Source organism: Anthonomus grandis, chromosome 7 (genome assembly GCF_022605725.1).
Source record: "Anthonomus grandis grandis chromosome 7, icAntGran1.3, whole genome shotgun sequence".
Taxonomy (NCBI): domain Eukaryota; kingdom Metazoa; phylum Arthropoda; class Insecta; order Coleoptera; family Curculionidae; genus Anthonomus; species Anthonomus grandis.
This window is the reverse complement of record NC_065552.1, coordinates 17,543,033-17,562,303: the sequence shown is the minus strand read 5'-3', so window position 1 is coordinate 17,562,303 and position 19,271 is coordinate 17,543,033. Positions and strand designations below refer to the sequence as shown.

Here is a 19,271-nt window from a genome sequence, read left to right as displayed (position 1 = left end):
AGTTGGAAGTTTATTCTCTCTCGTGCTCCTAATTTTGGTGGACTATGGGAAGCGGGAGTAAAGGCTTGCAAATTTCATATAAAGCGTGTTATGGGAAATGCTTCATTAACTTTTGAGAATCTCTATACGCTGCTAACCCAGATTGAAGCCACGTTAAATTCGCGCCCATTGATCCCACTTACTAGTGATCCAAGCGATTATGATGTATTAACACCAGCTCATTTTTTAATTGGTAGACGATTGACAACTTTGCCCGATCTTAATGTTAAAGAAAAGTTCGACAATCGTCTCTCAAGGTTTCAATATATTCAAAAGCTTTATCAACATTTTTAAGTGCGTTGGTCGAAGGAGTATATAATCCTTCTCCAACAACGATTTAAGTGGAAATATCGTCAAAGAAACATTCAAGTGGGTGAGATGGTGATACTTCGTGAGGACAATCTCCCTCCTCTTAATTGGAGAATGGGCCGTGTAAGTGAAATACATTTAGGATCTGATAAACAGTGCCGAGTGTTGTCCGTTAAAACCTCTCATGGCATACTGAAGAGACCTAACTCTAAGATTTGTCCCTTACCTATTGACATTACTGATTAGTATGCATTTTACTTACCGTGATAATGTTAATTAGCTTTAAGATTTGTTTCATGTATTTAAAGACTGTTTTCTTAGTTTTAGCCACCTTTGTCAAATTTTATTGTGTTGAAAGCTGAACCCTTTCAAGGTGGGGGGTATATGTTAGTAACTTGTGTTGTGTTGACAAAATAATATTTAATTTAAGTCAGTGTGGCAACATCCAAATTTATTACTTTTAAAACCCGCCACTACGTAGCGCTCGAATCATGAAATGCTAAAAAATTGATATGTCACTTGTCATCCCTCTCTCTCGAGCAAGAAATGGTTTGTAAAGAAGCGTCTTGTTTATCGCTTAATATAAGTTTGGTTTTTAGCATAAATAAGGTGTTTTAATAACAAAAAAGTGTTAACAACAAATAGCTGAAGCTTAGGAAAATCTCCTAACAACATATGTTTTGTAACAATAAAGCTATTTTTGACTTTGACTTTGAAGGTAGCCGCGAAGGAATGCGGAATCAATTATTCCCTACGATCGTATGATAAAACTTTTAACCATTTGCGCTTACCTTAAATCCATTAAACTGAAACAAAAAAAAGTTTGGATGAGCCATTTAACAAAAAAAAATACGAAAATTTATAATCTATATACCGGGTGGTGCGTCACCGAGCGGAACTTTTAACCATTTGCGCTTACCTTAAATCCATTAAATTGAAACAAAAAAAATTTGGATGAGCCATTTAACAAAAAAAAAAACGAAAATTTATAATCTATATACCGGGTGGTGCGTCACCGAGCGGAACATAGGAAATCCCATGCAAATTTTAAGGGGGTCAATTATTGGCTTGCCTGCACATTTTACAGAAAAAATGTAAGACTACTTTTTGAAGAGACCAATCTGGCAAACCCTCGTGCATAGTTTAAAAAAAATTTAATAAGCGAATTTTGAATTATTCAATTAAATGTAATTGCAAAATTACCAGATTTTCGGTTCAGGTAAAGCCAGACACCCGCCACCAGCAAACAATTTAAGGCTTTATCAAATCTGACGTACAGCCGGATACAAGAAATGTTTTTTTTTCGTTTTATCGATCTCACAACCATACATTCAAAGTAAGACATGCTTATGACAAACATTACTTTTTTATCTTATCTTTTATTTAATATAACGATGAAGTTATATTAAATATTTATATCTATTTTTTGATTGAATAATTCATACTTGTTTTCAAATATTGACTCTCACTGATTTATTGACACTTTTCCTCACGTCAGTGACAATATTCATTTTACTGGTGCCCGTTTGGTTTTACCTGAACCGAAAATTTGCTATTTTTGCAGATACATTTAAATGAATAATTTAAGATTCACTTATTAAAATTTTTTGAAACTTTGCATAAGGGTTGGCCAGATTGGTCTCTTCAAAAAGCTATGTTACTTAAAATTTACATGGGTTTTCCTATGTTCCGCTCGGCGACGCACCACCCGGTATATGGACCACGATTTTCCTCTGCTTCTATTTACTTATGGACACAAATATTAAAAATATACTAGAGTACTATACTAGAGAAAACACAACACTTTTTTAAAGTTGTTTATCAAATCGCCTCTTTTAATTTAGGAACGTTGAACGCTTATAAACACAGAACACAAATCACGAACTTATAAATATAGCTGGACTGCCAATTTAATGAAAAGTAAATGACCACTACTAGGGGGCCGTCATTTTGCGTGATTGTGTTCTTTCTATGTCGGTCACTCTGACAAATTTTAGTTATGCCAACTGTAGGGAAACAAATTGTTTACAAAAAACATTATGTTTACAAAAATGCAAAATAGAAAGTTACATATAGGTAAGAATTTAAGATAGTTCCGTTAGATCTGTGATTTTTCTGGTACTTCTTTAAGAATTTCGTTAAAATTTATGAAAGAAAGTAATCCTCACCTAAAATGAGACAAAGTTTCAATCAACTTGAAATAGATGCATGCACTTTAAAATATTTGTTTTATCATTCTGATAATCTTGAATGTTATAAATCCTAATACCATGAAAATCATGATACTCTTTTAAATTTTTGCTTGTATTTACTTAAAAATTCAGTTAAAAACGCTTATTTTCTTTCTATTTTTACTATTACGAGTTTTTACTTTTTTTCCATGTACAGTGTTTTCACATTAATAGGTACAACCATGTACATCGCCTGTTCCAGACGATATACCCAAGCGTCGTTTACAAATCGCCAAAAACTAGGCAATCCGCTATACTCACACATCAGCATCGTCAACTTCATTACCGTTATTTAATATACTTTTTGTTGGCAACACTAAAAATTTTCACAGTGACCAACATCAAAAGGACACAACCACTATAAGAATGGCGGCCACCATGCAGTGGTAATTTTTGGGTATCGTGGCCATATGCATTAGCAGTCCAGGTATATTTATAAGTTCGTCACACAAATATATAAATAAGTGTCAAATTATTGACATTTGACACACAGCCTATTCAGAGCCATATTTTAGCGAGTAATGTCCGGATTACACGAGGTTAGTTTTTCAAGCTAGGATAGCAAGCTAGCGCTTTTAAACTAGCAAGCTAATCTTACTAGCTTCATGTATACAGAACTAGTTTCGCGTGTAGGCTAGTAAGTTAGTGAGAAGGACATTAAGCCAGTGTCTTAAGCTAGGATAGTTTAATAGCATGGAGTTCTCTTTTGTTAAGCTACTAGCGTCTTCCTCTACTGGTTTTACATCCTGGCTTCTGTACCACCCTCGTCTGGCCTTTATTTTTTAAAGAGATAACCTCGTGCTTCTAAAACTAACATGCCAAAATTAAGTGCCGAGATTAATTCAAAGTTTGTACAAATGTATCGTGAGCAAGAATGTCTGTGAAACGCCACTATTCCATCATATAAAGATAAGTCTATTCGTGATTCAGCACTACAAAAAATAAGTGGTAAATTATTAAAACTTGGCATAGAAATGTCTATCAAAGATATAAAAATGAAGATAAAAAAATTACTAGCCACTTACTGTCGGGAACTATCAAAAATTGAAAAATCAACCAGGTCTGGAGCAGGTTCTAAGGAGTATAAGTCAAAATTAAACTGGTTCGATGAAATGCAGTTTTATTAAATGTGTACCAATGAAAAGGAAAACAATGGTAAGTAAGATTGCATTATTTATTTATTTATAATAAAGATAATGGGTGTCAACACACAGGGAAATTTTGAAAAGCCGCACGTTTTCTCTGCGGCGCGCACATAAATAAGCAGTCAAGAAATCATTTTTAATTGCCAAGACACCGCACCATCATTGTTAAAATAGGTTTTAAAAGTTTCTCTTCTCGCCATTGCTGACATCGAAGAATGATTACTCCCTTGTTGCCATAAGCCTTCAAGTCCTGCAGTTTCTGTTCTCCAAGAGCCATGGGAGGTGTTTCCTGCATCAATATCTTCCCAGTCGACATGACTGCTGATTAAATAATTTCGAGTTTCTTTTCTCAAACAATTGTGTAAAGCGCATGCTGCCAATACAATTTTGTCGACTATTTCTACATTGGTTGCAATTGGTTTTTGGAATACACGAAATCGGCTTACCAATATACCAAAGGCATTTTCCACTATTCGTCTCGCTCTGGTTTTATTCTGATTGATGTGTGTGATGTGATCTGATTGAATGATTTGTTTTAGGTTTCTTGTGGTATATATTTGTTATTTTCCCTAATATTTGACAGATGGAAACGTCAATTGTCTTTTTCATTGATAAACACTAAGCATTTTTATTTATTTTGTTAATTTTTTTTGCCTTCGTGTTTTTTATTTAAATATATGCCTATATTATTTCTTAAAATAAAAAAAAGTTGTTTAAAACAGCCACTATCCATTGGAAAATAATAATTAAATTCATGGAAAATCACAGAAACTCTTGTTCATCGACTTTTGGTTTTAATATTGCCACATGGATGCAACCAATAGGACCTATAACACCAGGGAAATTGGATCTCTTTATAAATGTTAATTTATTAATTTCTCTAATCTCTTATATTTGAAAAATTAATGAATCGGTCAAGGTGATAATTTCAGTAATTTTATGGATCCAACGACTTGTAGTAGTTTCGCTAATTCCAAATTTAAAATCTTGTCCAATGCTTCCTCGGTAACAATCTGTGGCATAAAATTTGAACATACTAAAACCGCCCATTCCATTACTCTACTTCCTCTGCCTCTATTATTAACAGAAGGTTGTGGAAAATAGGGTCGAATTAAATCTATTAGTTGTTGTGTTTAAGAACGCTTCTTGATATACTAATAAAAACCAGAATTTGAAATTTTGAAACGAGTATGACTATTGGTAAACAATAAATAAAACAAATACGTTTAAAAAAGGATGCTGTCATATTATGCACGTATTAAAAAAGGAAGAAGCTATATCGTCTGGTGTATACGATATACCCAAGCGTGTCGTCGACAAATCGTTAAAAACTAGGCAATCCGCAAGACACTCACGACTGAAAAGTTAATTTAATATTGAACAATTTTAAGCTGGCCTATAAAAGGAATTTATAAGGTGCAGCTATTATTTTAGCAACGTTGTCATATTATTTTTTAATATGAAAATCTTCGATTCTGGAGGATTCAAGAAGTTAAAATTAATAATACAATTACATGTCATTCCATTACACTTACAATCCTTAAAATCTTTAACTCTGAAATATTAAATCAGAAAGACAACAAAAATATATTCTGCAATTTAAATAATGTAAAACCATTATATGAAATGTAATAAATTCAAAAAAATAGTTAAAAATCAATACTATTGGCAACATGTTAAAATTCAGATCCAAGGAATGTTAACGCGCGTCGTCTGGTCACTCTCACATTTTTGTGATTGGTTGATTTGTGAGCAAGCGGACATTTTGGACGGAGGTTTCCAATGGCAACGGCCAGAGCTGGGGCGCGTCATCACATCGTTAGACGATGAACAGCGGCGGCACTCTTTTTAAGCAGAAGTTGGTTTAGATAGCGCGTGTTAAATAATTTGTTTTTTTTTATGGTTATCATGTTTGTTATTTTTTATTGTTGTTTTTGGTTATCATTGTTGATGTTAATGTTTTATTGTTGATGTTATATTAGTTGTTATCCTAGTTGTTTGCTAAAAAAATTTAAGATTTTTCATTTAGAGATTTAAATGAATAATCATTTAAAAGGAAAGCATTTGAATGGTCAGACGCGAGAAGTAATCGCAAATGTCTATAGAGTTTGCGACGAAGAGGCTTCTACAAATTGTTTTAAATTACCTTTAAAACGGAAATTAAGCCGAGCTTCCATGTACATTGGGGTTAGTGAAAGTTCGATAAATAGAATTAGAAAAGAAGATGAACAGCGTAATATAAATAATCCCAATAGGATGTTACTATCTTCCGATAACCACCGCATCCGCTCATCTGTTCTCACGAATTTTGAAGTAGACGTTGGTGTGATTAGGAGAATAGTACAAAAATTTTATGTAGAGCTAAAACAAGTCCCAACTTTAAAAAAAATTAAAAATCAACTAAATGCCGATGGTGCCCATTTTCCTTTCTCTACAGAAACACTTCGAAAAATTTTAAAGGCTAATGGATTTTTTTGCCGAAAATGTCAAAATAAAAGGAAAATATAAATGGAAAAACCCCACATTTTGCATTGAAGGTACAAATATATCCATGCTATTAGGAAATATCGCCAAGAGAACCGCAATATTATTTATATGGATGTGTTAAGAAAATTCGCTACTTTAAATAATATTAAAGTTTAATACATTTTTTGACCGTACGAAAACTCCTTCTTCTTGCGAAAACAGCGAGACGGTTTTCCGAATATCTTCTTCCCGGCTTGAAAAATAATATTTGTACGTATTTGGTAATTTAGTTAAGTTTTGGTTGTCGATTAGTATTCGTTACGATGACATAAGTTTAAGTCCGTGGCCGTCGTGGATTGTAACGATATTTTATATCAGCAGAATTTACTTTTTTATGTGTTTAATACCGTGATAAATGTCAATTGAACCAGTGATGTACAGTCTGTGTTTTTAACGAAATAAAAATCCGATTAAGATAAATTTGAGTCGCTTTTATTTCAAACATTTTTGGTCTTCGAGCTCGGATTTTTTGTTTTTGGGTCCTTCCATGTGAACTTTTAGTGTTTTCGTGCATGGTGTTGCACGATTGGTTCTTGGATAAAATGGTAATAATTGGTAAACACAATTTGGGGATTGGAAAGTGAATTTGTTGTGTGAATTCCAGTGTGGACTTTCCAATCGTAAATAGTCAGGCCCGGACTTGGAATTTTGTTAATTTGGGAATTTTGTCTATTGTGAGAGGCAAGTTACAAATAGCTGGCTTATTAAGCGTTTTGCTGTGGATGCTAAACGCGCTGTGAAGAGCTGTACGCTATTTGAAGGGTTTATTTGTGGGGATCCAGGAGGTGTTGGTAGCTGGCGCTGGTGGCCTTATTCCTTATTGTGTGGGCTCTTAAGCGGCAAGTGGCTTAAAAAAGTGGACTTTTTTGGACATCGCTTCGTAGTGTGGAGTGTGTCGAGTAAGGTTTGGTGAAAAATAGTAAAGAACAGATGACATAGGTTAAGAATTTTGTGGTCTCTATATTACTATAAATTTTGGTGCATATTTGTGTTTGCGTTACGTATTAGGATACAGGGCTTTTATATAGAATTGTACAATGGAGGAAGAGCTTAAATTGTTAATTAAAAAGCGAGGGGCTGTGAAGGGGCGAATCACTCTTTTCAGAAAATATTTGGCAGAAATTGAGGATAAAGTTTTAAATTTTGGGGAAAATGAGCTTTTAGATGAAACTCTTCTTATAGAGTTAGAAACTAGATGTAACAAAATTGAGGAAATCTTTGGGGAGTTTGAGGGTTATCAAACTGAGATAGAATTAAATTCTAATGAAGAAGATTTTGAATTGAGGCTTAGTGAGAGGGATGCTTTTGAAAATGATTATTTTAAAGCGGTGAGTAGGGCAAAAAAGATATTAAAATCTCGTAAGGACGGAGATAATAAAAGCTATATTTCGAGTGTATCTGAGGCACCCTCAAACATGAATTCTGGGGCAAGTTTAAATATGAACAACGCGGTTCGCAATGTGGTTACGGAAAATCTTTCAAATAGTGTTAAATTACCGTTAATTAATATTCCAACTTTTGATGGGTCTTATAATAAATGGCTGGAATTTAAAGACACATTTGAGAGTTTAATCCATAAAAATCAGGATATAAGTGAAGTACAGAAATTTCATTATTTGAGGGCGCAGTTATTGGGGTCTGCTAAGCAAGTAATCGAATCTATTGAGTTTAGCGCCGTAAATTACATCATAGCGTGGGAGTCATTATGTAAAAGATTTAATAATAAAAGAATACTTATCCAAAACCACATTTCGGGAATTTTTGCGGTTTCTCCTTTGCGACATGAGTCTTCTGATGGCTTGAGAAACTTGTGTGATACGGTGTCGAAACATTTGCGGGCATTAGAAAATTTGGGTAGACCGGTGCAATCTTGGGATGATTTAATAATTCATCATTTAGCATCTAAGTTAGATCGTATTAGTTTAAAAGAGTGGGAGAGTCTTAAGGTTAAAAATGAAACTCCTTTGTTGTCAGATTTTAAAGAGTTTATTAAAGGTAGGGCTGATCTGTTGGAAACTCTAGAACATTCTAGGAGTCCCAAGGTAGAGAAAGATCACATTTCAGGTAACTGGCGTAAACCCAAGGAACAAAAGGCATTTTTAAGCGTTGGTGAGAAGTGTCCAGTGTGTAAAGACCTTCACGAACTTGTAAATTGCAAAAGGTTTTTGAATTTCCCTGTTCCAATTCGAGTTAGTATTGTAAAAAGAAATAGGCTTTGTATGTGCTGCTTTTCCTCTAATCATTTTAGTATGAAGTGTACTGCACCTAAGTGTGCAAAATGTAGTATGAATCATCATACATTATTACACTACTCTAGGGCCTCCTTAGAGGGGAGTAGTGCTCAGGTAAATAAGGGCCGGGAAGTTGTTGTTAGTACTACGAGTGGAGGTACAGAGCAGACCACTATCACTATGTCTACGAGTAGCGGTAAAAATTGTGGGTATCGCGGCCAACAGGTTTTGCTCTCAACAGCGGTGGTCAAGGTTAAGGATGTCTATGGTGAACTACATGAATGCAGGGCTTTATTGGATTCGGGTTCGATGAGCAACTTTCTGACTGAAAAGATGTATAATAGGTTAGGGTTGCAAGGTAAACCAGTCGATGTTTCTGTGGTAGGGATTAGTCAAAGCGCATGCAATGTAAAAAAAAGGTGTGAGGTTGAATTTTTGTCTAGTTTGGGTAACTTTAAGGCTTCAATCTCATATTTAATAATTCCGAGCATAAGTGAGGAACTTCCACTGTATGAGGTCAATTTGAAGGCACTGAATATCCCTGGAAACATTCAGCTGGCAAATCCAGGCTTCCATATCCCAGAAGAGATTGATATGCTGATTGGGGCTGGATTTTTTTGGAAACTCGTGCGAGATGGGCAAATATCGTTGGGCAATGGTATGCCATGCCTCCAAAATACATGTTTAGGTTGGATTATTTCTGGAGAGTTCCAAAATAATATATCTGGTGGGAAAAAATCTAAAACTATTTGTAATTTTGCAATGGATTTGGATGTGCAAAATCAGTTGCAAAAGTTTTGGCAATGGGAAGAGCCAGGAATGACAAAAAATGAGAATTTGTCTTCTGAGGAGGTAAGGTGTGAAAATTTGTTTGTTTCTACAACTTCTCGTGGTGAGGATGGTCGATTTGTGGTGACTATTCCTTTGAAAGATTCTGTAGATAAACTTGGAGATTCAAAACAAATGGCTTTGCAAAGATTATTTTCCTTAGAAAGAAGGTTTTAAAAAAGTGAGTCGTTGCGTAAGCAATATGGCGAATATATGGCCGAATATGAAAGAGTGGGCCACATGACTAAGACTAGTGATTTTCAGGAGGATGAGGTGTCTTTCTTTCTTCCACATCATGGAGTGATTAAAGAGGACAGCTCTACCACAAAATTAAGAGTTGTGTATGATGGGTCGGCACAGTCAAGCAGTGGCGTCTCCATTAATGACTTACAATACGTTGGACCTAAAATACAGAATAATTTGTTGTCGATTCTGTTACGATTTAGGCAAAACAAGGTGGCATTTTGCGCAGATATTGCGAAAATGTACAGGCAGATTTGGTTGAGGGATGATCAGAGGTCATTACAAAGGGTCTTGTGGCGAAATGATCCATCTGAAGAGGTTGAGATCTATGATTTAAACACGGTGGTTTTTGGTTTAACATCTAGCCCTTTTTTAGCCATCAGGTGTCTAAAGCAGGTTGCGTTGGACTACCAGGCGAGTCATCCGAATGCTTCTAGAATGATAAATGCTGATTTTTACGTGGATGATCTCATTTCCGGTTCGTCATCTCTAGAAGAGGCAATAGAGGTGTGTAAAGAGACTTCTAGTATTTTAATATCAGCAGGTTTCGAGTTAAGAAAGTTTTGCTCCAATAACAAGGTTTTTTTGAGTCAGATGGGTCCAGATAATCCAGATATAGAAGGGCATAATGTTGTGTTGAATCTAGGCGAAGGTGGAAAAACCAAAACATTAGGATTATTTTGGAACTGTTCTTTGGACGTTTTACGTATAAAATTGGATCTTCGTTGAATAATTATGTGATACGTAAAAGAAAAATACTCTCTGACATCGCTCAGATATTTGACCCGTTGGGTTTGCTAAGTGCTAGTATCATAATTCCTAAAATCATCTTACAGAAACTGTGGTTGCTTAAATTGTCGTGGGATGATGAAATTCCAATAGAGTTAAGGAATGAGTGGTTAAGGTTTAAAAGTGAAATCTTGGAATTTAATAGTCTTTTAATTCCCAGATTTGTGTTATGTGAAAATCCAAAAAGGATGGAATTGCATGGGTTTTCTGATGCAAGTCAAAATGCATTTGGGGCTTGCGTCTATATCAGAACCGTTGACAGTTTAGGTTGTTTGCAGATTAAATTGCTATGTGCTAAAAGTAAAGTGGCACCAATAAAGGCTTTAACTATACCAAAATTGGAACTGTCAGCTGCATTATTACTCTCAAAACTGGTTTAGGAGGTTTTACAATCAAAGGTGCTACATTTTGATGAAATGATTTTATGGTGTGATTCAACTGTAGTGTTAAGTTGGATTAGGTCGCCGGCAAATCAGTTTAATCAGTTCGTATCAAATCGAGTGGCTCAGATACAAACTTTGGTAGATTGTGACAAATGGCGATATGTAAAATCTGAAGATAACCCCGCTGATCTGGTGTCCAGGGGTGTCTTTCCATCTAAGTTAAAAAACAACAAGATGTGGTTTAATGGTCCTGATTGGTTGGGACAGTTGGAATATTTTGTTAAAGATGTAGAAATTCTGAGTTTGGATAAACTTCCAGAAACCAGAAAAAAGATCAAGGCTCATGTTTGTGTTGAGAATATTCCCTTTGAGCTACTTAATAAGATTTCAGATTTTGATAAATTAAAGAGGATTTTTGCTTGGTGTGAAAGATTTGTGGATAACTGTAGGAGCAATAAACTTGGGAAATTGCGTCGTTTTGGAGAGTTATCTGTGGACGAATTGAGAAATTCTGAGAGGGAATTAGTGAAAATTGCTCAAGGTGAAAATTTTTCTAAGGAGTTGGCTGTTCTAAGGAAAGGTCAATTCATAAAAAAAGGTAAATTGTCAGGGTTAAATGCTTTTCTTGACAAAGATGGTATTTTGAGAGTGGGTGGTAGGTTGAGGTTGTCAGGTTTTGAGTATGACAAGAAGTTTCCTGCCCTATTAAGTAGTAAACATATTTTATCCAGGCTAATTGTGAGGCACGAACATAAAATATTGCTACATGCTGGTCCTCAGATGGTATTGAGCTCCATAAGAGAAAGGTATTGGCCTATTGGGGGGAGAAATTTAGTAAAGAAAATAATTTACGAGTGTGTGGTATGTGCGCGTGTTAAGCCGTTATCTCTTGGGATTCAAATGAACAATCTTCCAAAATCACGTTTAACGATTCAGCCTTCTTTTAATATTACGGGGGTGGACTTTGCGGGGCCGTTTAATCTCAAGATTGCACAAGGTCGCGGTAATAGATTATATAAGGGTTATATATGTTTATTTGTGTGTTTCACGACACGTGCCATACACTTAGAAGTTGTCACAAGTTTGTCAACAGAGGCTTTTATAGCCACACTTAGAAGGTTTGTCTCGCGTAGGGGAAAACCAAGTGAAATTCACTCTGACAATGGTAAAAACTTTTTGGGAGCCTCTTCAAAATTAAAAGAATTTGGTCATTTTTTAGAGGATAATCAATTCAAATTGGAAGGGTTGGTCAAAGATGAGGGTATAGAATGGCATTTCATTCCTGCCTACTCGCCTCATTTTGGAGGCCTTTGGGAGGCAGGCGTCAAAACTGTCAAATATCATTTAAAAAGGGTGGTTGGCAATCATAATTTAAGTTATGAAGACTTTACAACGATTTTGTGTCAAATAGAGGCCATTGTCAATTCACGTCCTTACTCCGATGTCATCCGATCCTCGCGATCTGGATGTAATTACCCCTGCGCATTTTTTAATAGGTAGGCGGCTTACCTCGGTACCTGATAAGAACTTACTTAGTGTTAGTGAAAACAGGTTAGCGCGTTTTGAAAAGCTGCAACAAATGCAGCAGAGCTTTTGGTCTAGGTGGTGTAAGGAATATGTGGCTGAACAAAATCGTGTCAAGTGGAAGCACAGTAAGGACAAGTTAAAGGAGGGTGACTTGGTTTTGATCAAGGAGGACAATATTCCACCTTTGGATTGGCGAATGGGACGAGTATTACGGCTTTATCCAGGTGTCGATGGAACCAGTCGTGTTGCAACTCTTAAAACTTTACGTGGTGAAGTTACTCGTTCTTTTTCTAAGTTGTGTTCGCTTCCAATCGAAGCAGATATTAAATAACGGGTGCGTGTTGTTTGTGTAATGTGTTAATTTTAATTTAATTACGTTTAGTTAGGTTTACAGTTGTTTTGAGACTATGTTAGTATATGTCAACATAGTCGTGTTTGTAACTGTTTTATGTAAGAAGAAAGTAAGATATGTTAGGTGTTAGGGTTTATTATCTTACAAGTATTTTTTGGTTTGTTGAAAGTCTGGATTCTTTCAAGGCGGGGGGGATGTTAAGAAAATTCGCTACTTTAAATAATATTAAAGTTTAATACATTTTTTGACCGTACGAAAACTCCTTCTTCTTGCGAAAAGAGCCAGACGGTTTTCCGAGTATCTTCTTCCCGGCTTGAAAAATAATATTTGTACGTATTTGGTAATTTAGTTAAGTTTTGGTTGTCGATTAGTATTCGTTACGATGACATAAGTTTAAGTCCGTGGCCGTCGTGGATTGTAACGATATTTTATATCAGCAGAATTTACTTTTTTATGTGTTTAATACCGTGATAAATGTTAATTGAACCAGTGATGTACAGTCTGTGTTTTTAACGAAATAAAAATCCGATTAAGATAAACTTGAGTCGCTTTTATTTCAAACAGGATGAAACGTGGGTGGATAACGATCTGACCGTAGGAAAATGTTGGCAAAGTTCTGATATATTTGGAGTTCCGAGTAACATTAGTTCAACTGGTAAGTTGGTGAACATAACTTTAATAATGATGAAAAAATAACTTGATGCTAAAAATATGTTTATTTTATACACTTATTTACAGGGCGTCTTATTGTTGTACATGCGGGATCAAACAATGGATTTTTGGAAAATGCTTCTTTAGTATTTAAAGCGGGACAAACCTCTGGTGATTATCATGGCCAAATGAACCAAACTAATTTTACCAAATGGCTTACAGAAAAGCTGCTACCTAATATACCTGCAAACAGCATAATCATTTTAGATAATGCCCCATATCACTTGGTGCAAAAAGACAAGACCCCTACGAAATCTTCGCTTAAGCAGCATATGATTGATTGGTTATCTAAAAAAGGTAAATATCTTTAGTTACCTATTGCATACTGTAAAAAATACATATTATAATGATGTATTGGATACGCATGCGCAGTTCTAAATATTGCTTCTAAAATATTTTAATTTTCGGTTAAAGTTTTACGTACAGAAATTAATTCAGACTTTATTTTCACTCGCTTTTCTGAAAAATTAGCAAAAATTGTTTAAGAGAAAAAGGTTCGGTTATTTCTTAATTATTTAACTCATGCAGAGCAGTATAAAACTAGTTCGACAGTCTCACTGTCATAATTTTATTTCATTTTGTACAAAAATTGTTTTTGTTAGGAATAACTCATGATCCGTCGGCAAGAAAATATGAGCTTTATGATTTGATACAAATGCATAGGCCTTCTAATAACCAAAAAAATTATGTCATTGATAATATAATATGGCAACATGGGCATACGCCGTTAAGGACACCACCATATATGTGTGAGCTTAACCTAATTGAACTGGCTTGGGCTCAAGTTAAGCGCCATATACGATGTCGAAATACCTCTGGAGACCTGAGCCTCACTAAATTAAGGGAAGTATTGGATGATGCGATAAATTCTGTCACCCGTTCGGATTGGGAAAAATTTTGCCAACACGTTATCCACATCCAGGAGAAATATTGGCAGACAGACTATATGATGAAGGAAATTGAACCATTAGTAATAACTTTAGACAATGCTGATGAATCAAGTGATAGCGACCTAGAAACTGATAATGATACTGATGGTAGTGACAGTGAAACTGAATGATAAAAACAGCATATTTTGTATATTAGATATATATATTTTTAGGGTCAAATTAAAGTTTATTTTCACTTAATTCTGCGTTAATACATTTTTTTAAATAAAAAAAATTAAATATTATAATTAGTTAAGTATCTTTCTTTTTGATCTAACATTATTTTAAATTTGTCTCTATTTTTAAAAACTGTATCCCACAAATAACGAAACTGTAAGAAAATCATTTTTTGCTTATATGAATTATTTAAAGGATAGGCTTGTAACTCGTAAATAGATTTCGGCTTTTTATACAGGGTGTTTGGAAAGTCGATGCAAACTCTTGGAGAGATGATAGGGCAGCTCATTTAGAGTCTTTTAAACCAAAAATACCTTAGTACAAAGTCTTATTGTTTTCGAGATATTTGAGACTTGCATATGAAATATTTGATCATAAATAATTAATTAAAGAAAAACACTCGAAAACCGTAAGACTTTTTACTAAGGTATTTTCGCCTTAAAAAACTCTAAATGACCTAGCATATTATATCCCCAGGACAATGCATCGACCTTCCAAACACCTTGTATAAAATATACGCTTTGTTAAATTATGCATGTAATAATTTATTAACATCAATTTGTATGAAAAGTCTATAAAACAAAAGTAATTTACATCTATTATTTTGTTCGTGTAAAATCATATCGCACGCCACTGAACATACGCGGAACGAGCGGAGTTACCTGCCGTCTCACCTACGCCCCGCAGCTCATTTAATATTTGTCAAGATGTCAAGCTGTAGAATCAGTCATATCGAGTAATCGTGTCGAATCGTGATTTTAGAATCCCAGCCCAGAATCATAGAGTAATTAAAAGTATGAGAGGGTTCAATCCCATAGTGACAAGTAGGCATCATCTTTACCCTAAACTCGAATGCAGCGTACGGTTGCGGTCTAACCGAACTAAAATAATTGACATTTGTCACAGTCGGTAAAATAGTCTACTGTAATACCGATCCGTCATAGAAATGAAAGGCAGGCTATTCAAAATTTTAGAATGGCGCAAAATTTAAAATTATTGACCCATTAAATCAATTTTTTAACAGCGTAAAGGCTGTGAATCTCGATCACAAACTCTAAAAAATTATGAAATATTGCAAGTGTATTAATTTAATTTTTGAAGAGGCTAAGAGTGATAATGTTTGTAATTTAAGTTTATTTTATACATTTTTTAATTGAATACCTTAGTGTTTTGACATTAAATTCATCAAATTTGCTTTTAAGCTGTTAAGTTAATGCATTTAGGCCCTTCAAAAAAATAAATTGTTAAATGCACTTTTTCATTGATTTTTAGAGAATGTGAAAGAAATTTTACAGCCCAATACTCTATCAAAAGAAGATTTAATGGGTCAATTATGTAAGACAATATTTTAGAGATTAAGTATAATATATTTAGTCCTATTTTGAGAATTAAATGCTCAATACTAACAATGTTAATTTCACTGTTATCAACAAATTAACAAGGGTAGGGGTGGAATTTAAGTCAATTGTAAAGTAAATTTATAATTTATTGTCTTAAAAGGGATCCTGATACAATTTGTTTTTGTGCTGCTTTAGCACAACACTGTCCATGGAATGTATTTTGCTTTTTACATTTTACATTTTGAGGATATGATACAAAAATTACAATTTATCAAATTTATAAATTAATTATTTATAGACATAAGAACTATATAGGCTGGCTACCTTTCGAATACTCTTTTAATATTCATTTCTCTATGCAGCGTTGTCGGTTCATCACATGTATGAAGCTTGTATGGTGAAAATCGGAATCGTATGTCGGCCATCTTGCTTGGCAGATGAAACAGATACAAGTACATATTAAAAAAGAAAAATCTAATCTGTACTAACTACCTTAATTTAAAATTAGGGTAGTTCAAGGCTAACAAAATTCTTTTAAACATTTTTAGATTAATTCTAATTTATATAATTCAATATAATCCATTATAATAAATTATTGTATATTATGTATATCATTTTAAGTAATTTTTTTTCAGGAACATTAAATAATAAATGTATTAAAGAAAAACATTGTTTTATTTCCATTTGTCCAACTGGTGATATGTCGTACACTATTGTTAGTACACTGTCGTAGATTATTGCAGTAAATTAACTCATTTAGATATGTAAAATAAAGCTGAAAAGTTTTATTTTTGTTTACATCAAACGCCTACTGAAAAAGAGTAGCCTTTTTGAGTAGGCGTTTGCTTTAGATATTACGATTAAATGATAAGATTGTCAGATTAAATGAAGTTTGATTTCCGGCCTTAATTTGGCTACGCCTTTCACCATTTTGATTGGTCCAATTAGGCACGTCAAACTGTCAAGTTAGTTACAACAGTTTCCGTTGCCAAGCGAGAGAACGCTAGCTGATTTGTCAGAAGAGTTTCTATCAGTTTGTATGTTGTTGCATGCGACATAAATGGATAGGATAGAGTGGGTTTGGTTGGGTTATTTTGGTTTTGATTGAGTTGGGTTAAACACATACCAGTCCTTACACTATATAGTATAGATAGATTTTTATAGTTTTTTAAAAATGTTTAATTTAAACCAAATTAGAGCTAGACTGACTGCGTGTCTATTGTTGGCAAAATGAGACATGTAACGGTATAAAAAGTATATATATAGAGGGATCCTTACCAATTAATAAAAAAAAATTAATAACACTTTTTAGTTTAAATAAAATATATATTAACAGATGTTGAAATACAAATATACAATACGAAACAATAGGAAATTGACTTGTAAATTGCTCATGCACTCTGTCACCTATTATGACCGAATTATATAATACATGCCAATCCAATAAAATTTATCGGTATCAAATATTAATAATTGGTATTCAACTCTCATTTTATCGCGGGTTACTTCGGGTAGTTAAGCGTCAGTAATCTTTGGTAATATCCCACTTTATTGAGCATCTGCACGCCTAGCTAAAATATTTTAATTTAATAACAATTAATGAAAGCTAACCTTATTTATGATGAAATAATTTGTTATTCTAAGATAAACATAATAATTTAATATTAAACCATTTCTATTCATTAGAACTACCTGATAACTGAGGAAGCAGCTCTGTTTATTTTATAGTTATTGTCAAATGCATGTTCTTATTTTTTATTTTTGGATCAGCTTTAAAAAAAATTCTGAATTTTAGCAAAGGAACCAATTTCAAAATCATGTAAATTAAAAGAAGGTGCACTTATAATGTTAAATAAAGATAAATACATAGTAGGAAGTAGACCATACTACTTAGTAGGAAGTAGAACAGGCCAATATAAAATATGGAAGTGTGTTAACACTATATATTTTATATTGTGGGAAATAAGTGGACTATCTGAAAAGGTTATAAAAAATGTGATAAATCAATAAAGAAAAATAAACTCCACACACCTGATCTGTCTACGAAATTTCATACGGCGTGAGGCTCCTCCTCGCTTCTCCTGGTACAACTAGAAGCACAGTCTTTGATTAAATATAAACTATTAGACTTGGCTTGTACAGACTAAGTTTGCCCACTGGCATGAGCGTGTGTAGCAAAAGTCGTGGCTTGAATGAAGCTGAAACTTGGACTTACGATTTATGACTTGCCATAACGCCCATGTTGCACATTACTACATTGCAATACTAAAATATTATATACAGGGTGCCTCTGATTAAGTCGGCACTATTGGTATCTTTGTTAATATCTAAGATACAGGGTCGGTGAAATTAGCAAACTAGTAGGATTTTTTGAATGTGAAAAATGTGAAAAAATTGAAATGTGAAAAATGTACTTTTTTTAAATGGAATCCCCTGTATATTTTTACATAAATTAAAAGATAATAATTTTCTTAATAAAAAAGTTTATTTACACTAATAGCTTAAACCTAAAAATAACAAAGTTATAGCGATATTAATTATTTTGTCAAATTTAGGCAAGTTGGCTTTGAAATAAATAACATTAAGTAAAACTACTAATTTACAATAAATGAGCAAAAACATCGCTATCTTGTTCAATACATTTCTGAGCACACTTAAGCACACGTCTTGTAGCTTTTAAGATTGATCTTCTATCTATTGATCCAATTATTTGCCTAATATGTGTTTGAAGTTCATCAACGGTTCTGTATTTTTTTTTATACACTTCATCAGCGGTTTATACCAAAAATTCGACGTGACTATATGTAAGGAGGCTTTTCCAGGAGCACGTCTAACTTCGACAGAATCTATTGGGCTTTAAGAACGTGCAAAGAAATGACCTCATTCTACATAAGGCTTGGTACAAAAATAGGCACCTAGCTTTAAGACAACGTAGTTTTAGGATGGATATAATGAAAATGATGTAAAAATCAATTCAATTCAATGAAATGAAATAAATTCAATCAAATTGGTCGTTTTGATAAACAATATCTTTTAGTTATCACACTACTAAAAGTCTAGCATAATTAAATTCAGAGAACATTTGGCATAAGTATTGTCTAAGAAATATTTTGGAAAAATGGTATCAACGTGAGGAATATTCGGCATACGCTTTTCGAAAGAGTTATAATGTAATATATTACTAGAAATAATAAAAAGTATAAAAAAATATATATATATTTTTATTTTTTTTTTTAATACTTTTTATTATTTCTAGTATTATATTACATTATAACTCTTTCGAAAAGCGTATGCCGAATATTCCTCACGTTGATATATCGTCACCCTAATATTACAAGGTTGTATGTAACAAATATGATAATTTAGGAAAAATCGATTTAAAAAAACGGACTTACCTAAAACGCAAACGATTAAGTACTTTTCTTTTTTATTAAACAAGAAAATTAAATGGACAGTAAAAATAAGTTATTTTGATATAAAATGCCAAAAAAAACAACATTTTCTTCAAAAA

General features: G+C 33.6%; 1 protein-coding gene across 1 annotated transcript; it reads left to right on the top strand.

Annotated features, from left to right (window-relative positions):
* The first annotated feature begins 7,287 nt into the window (after positions 1 to 7,287).
* LOC126738771 (uncharacterized) lies at positions 7,288 to 14,561 on the top strand. Its single transcript, XM_050444206.1, has 4 exons — positions 7,288 to 7,578; positions 13,138 to 13,258; positions 13,342 to 13,611; positions 13,917 to 14,561. Exons 1-4 carry the CDS (start codon positions 7,288 to 7,290, stop codon positions 14,372 to 14,374), a joined length of 1,140 nt encoding a protein of 379 aa, XP_050300163.1. The 3' UTR covers positions 14,375 to 14,561.
* The last annotated feature ends 4,710 nt before the right edge of the window (positions 14,562 to 19,271 follow it).

Coding starts and splice junctions, on each gene's coding strand:
- LOC126738771 (XM_050444206.1), top strand. CDS start 7,288: ATGGAGGAAGAGCTTAAATTGTTAATTAAAAAGCGAGGGGCTGTGAAG. Junction 7,579..13,137: donor AAAATGATTATTTTAAAGCG/GTGAGTAGGGCA, acceptor AATCCGATTAAG/ATAAACTTGAGTCGCTTTTA. Junction 13,612..13,916: donor TGATTGGTTATCTAAAAAAG/GTAAATATCTTT, acceptor TGTTTTTGTTAG/GAATAACTCATGATCCGTCG.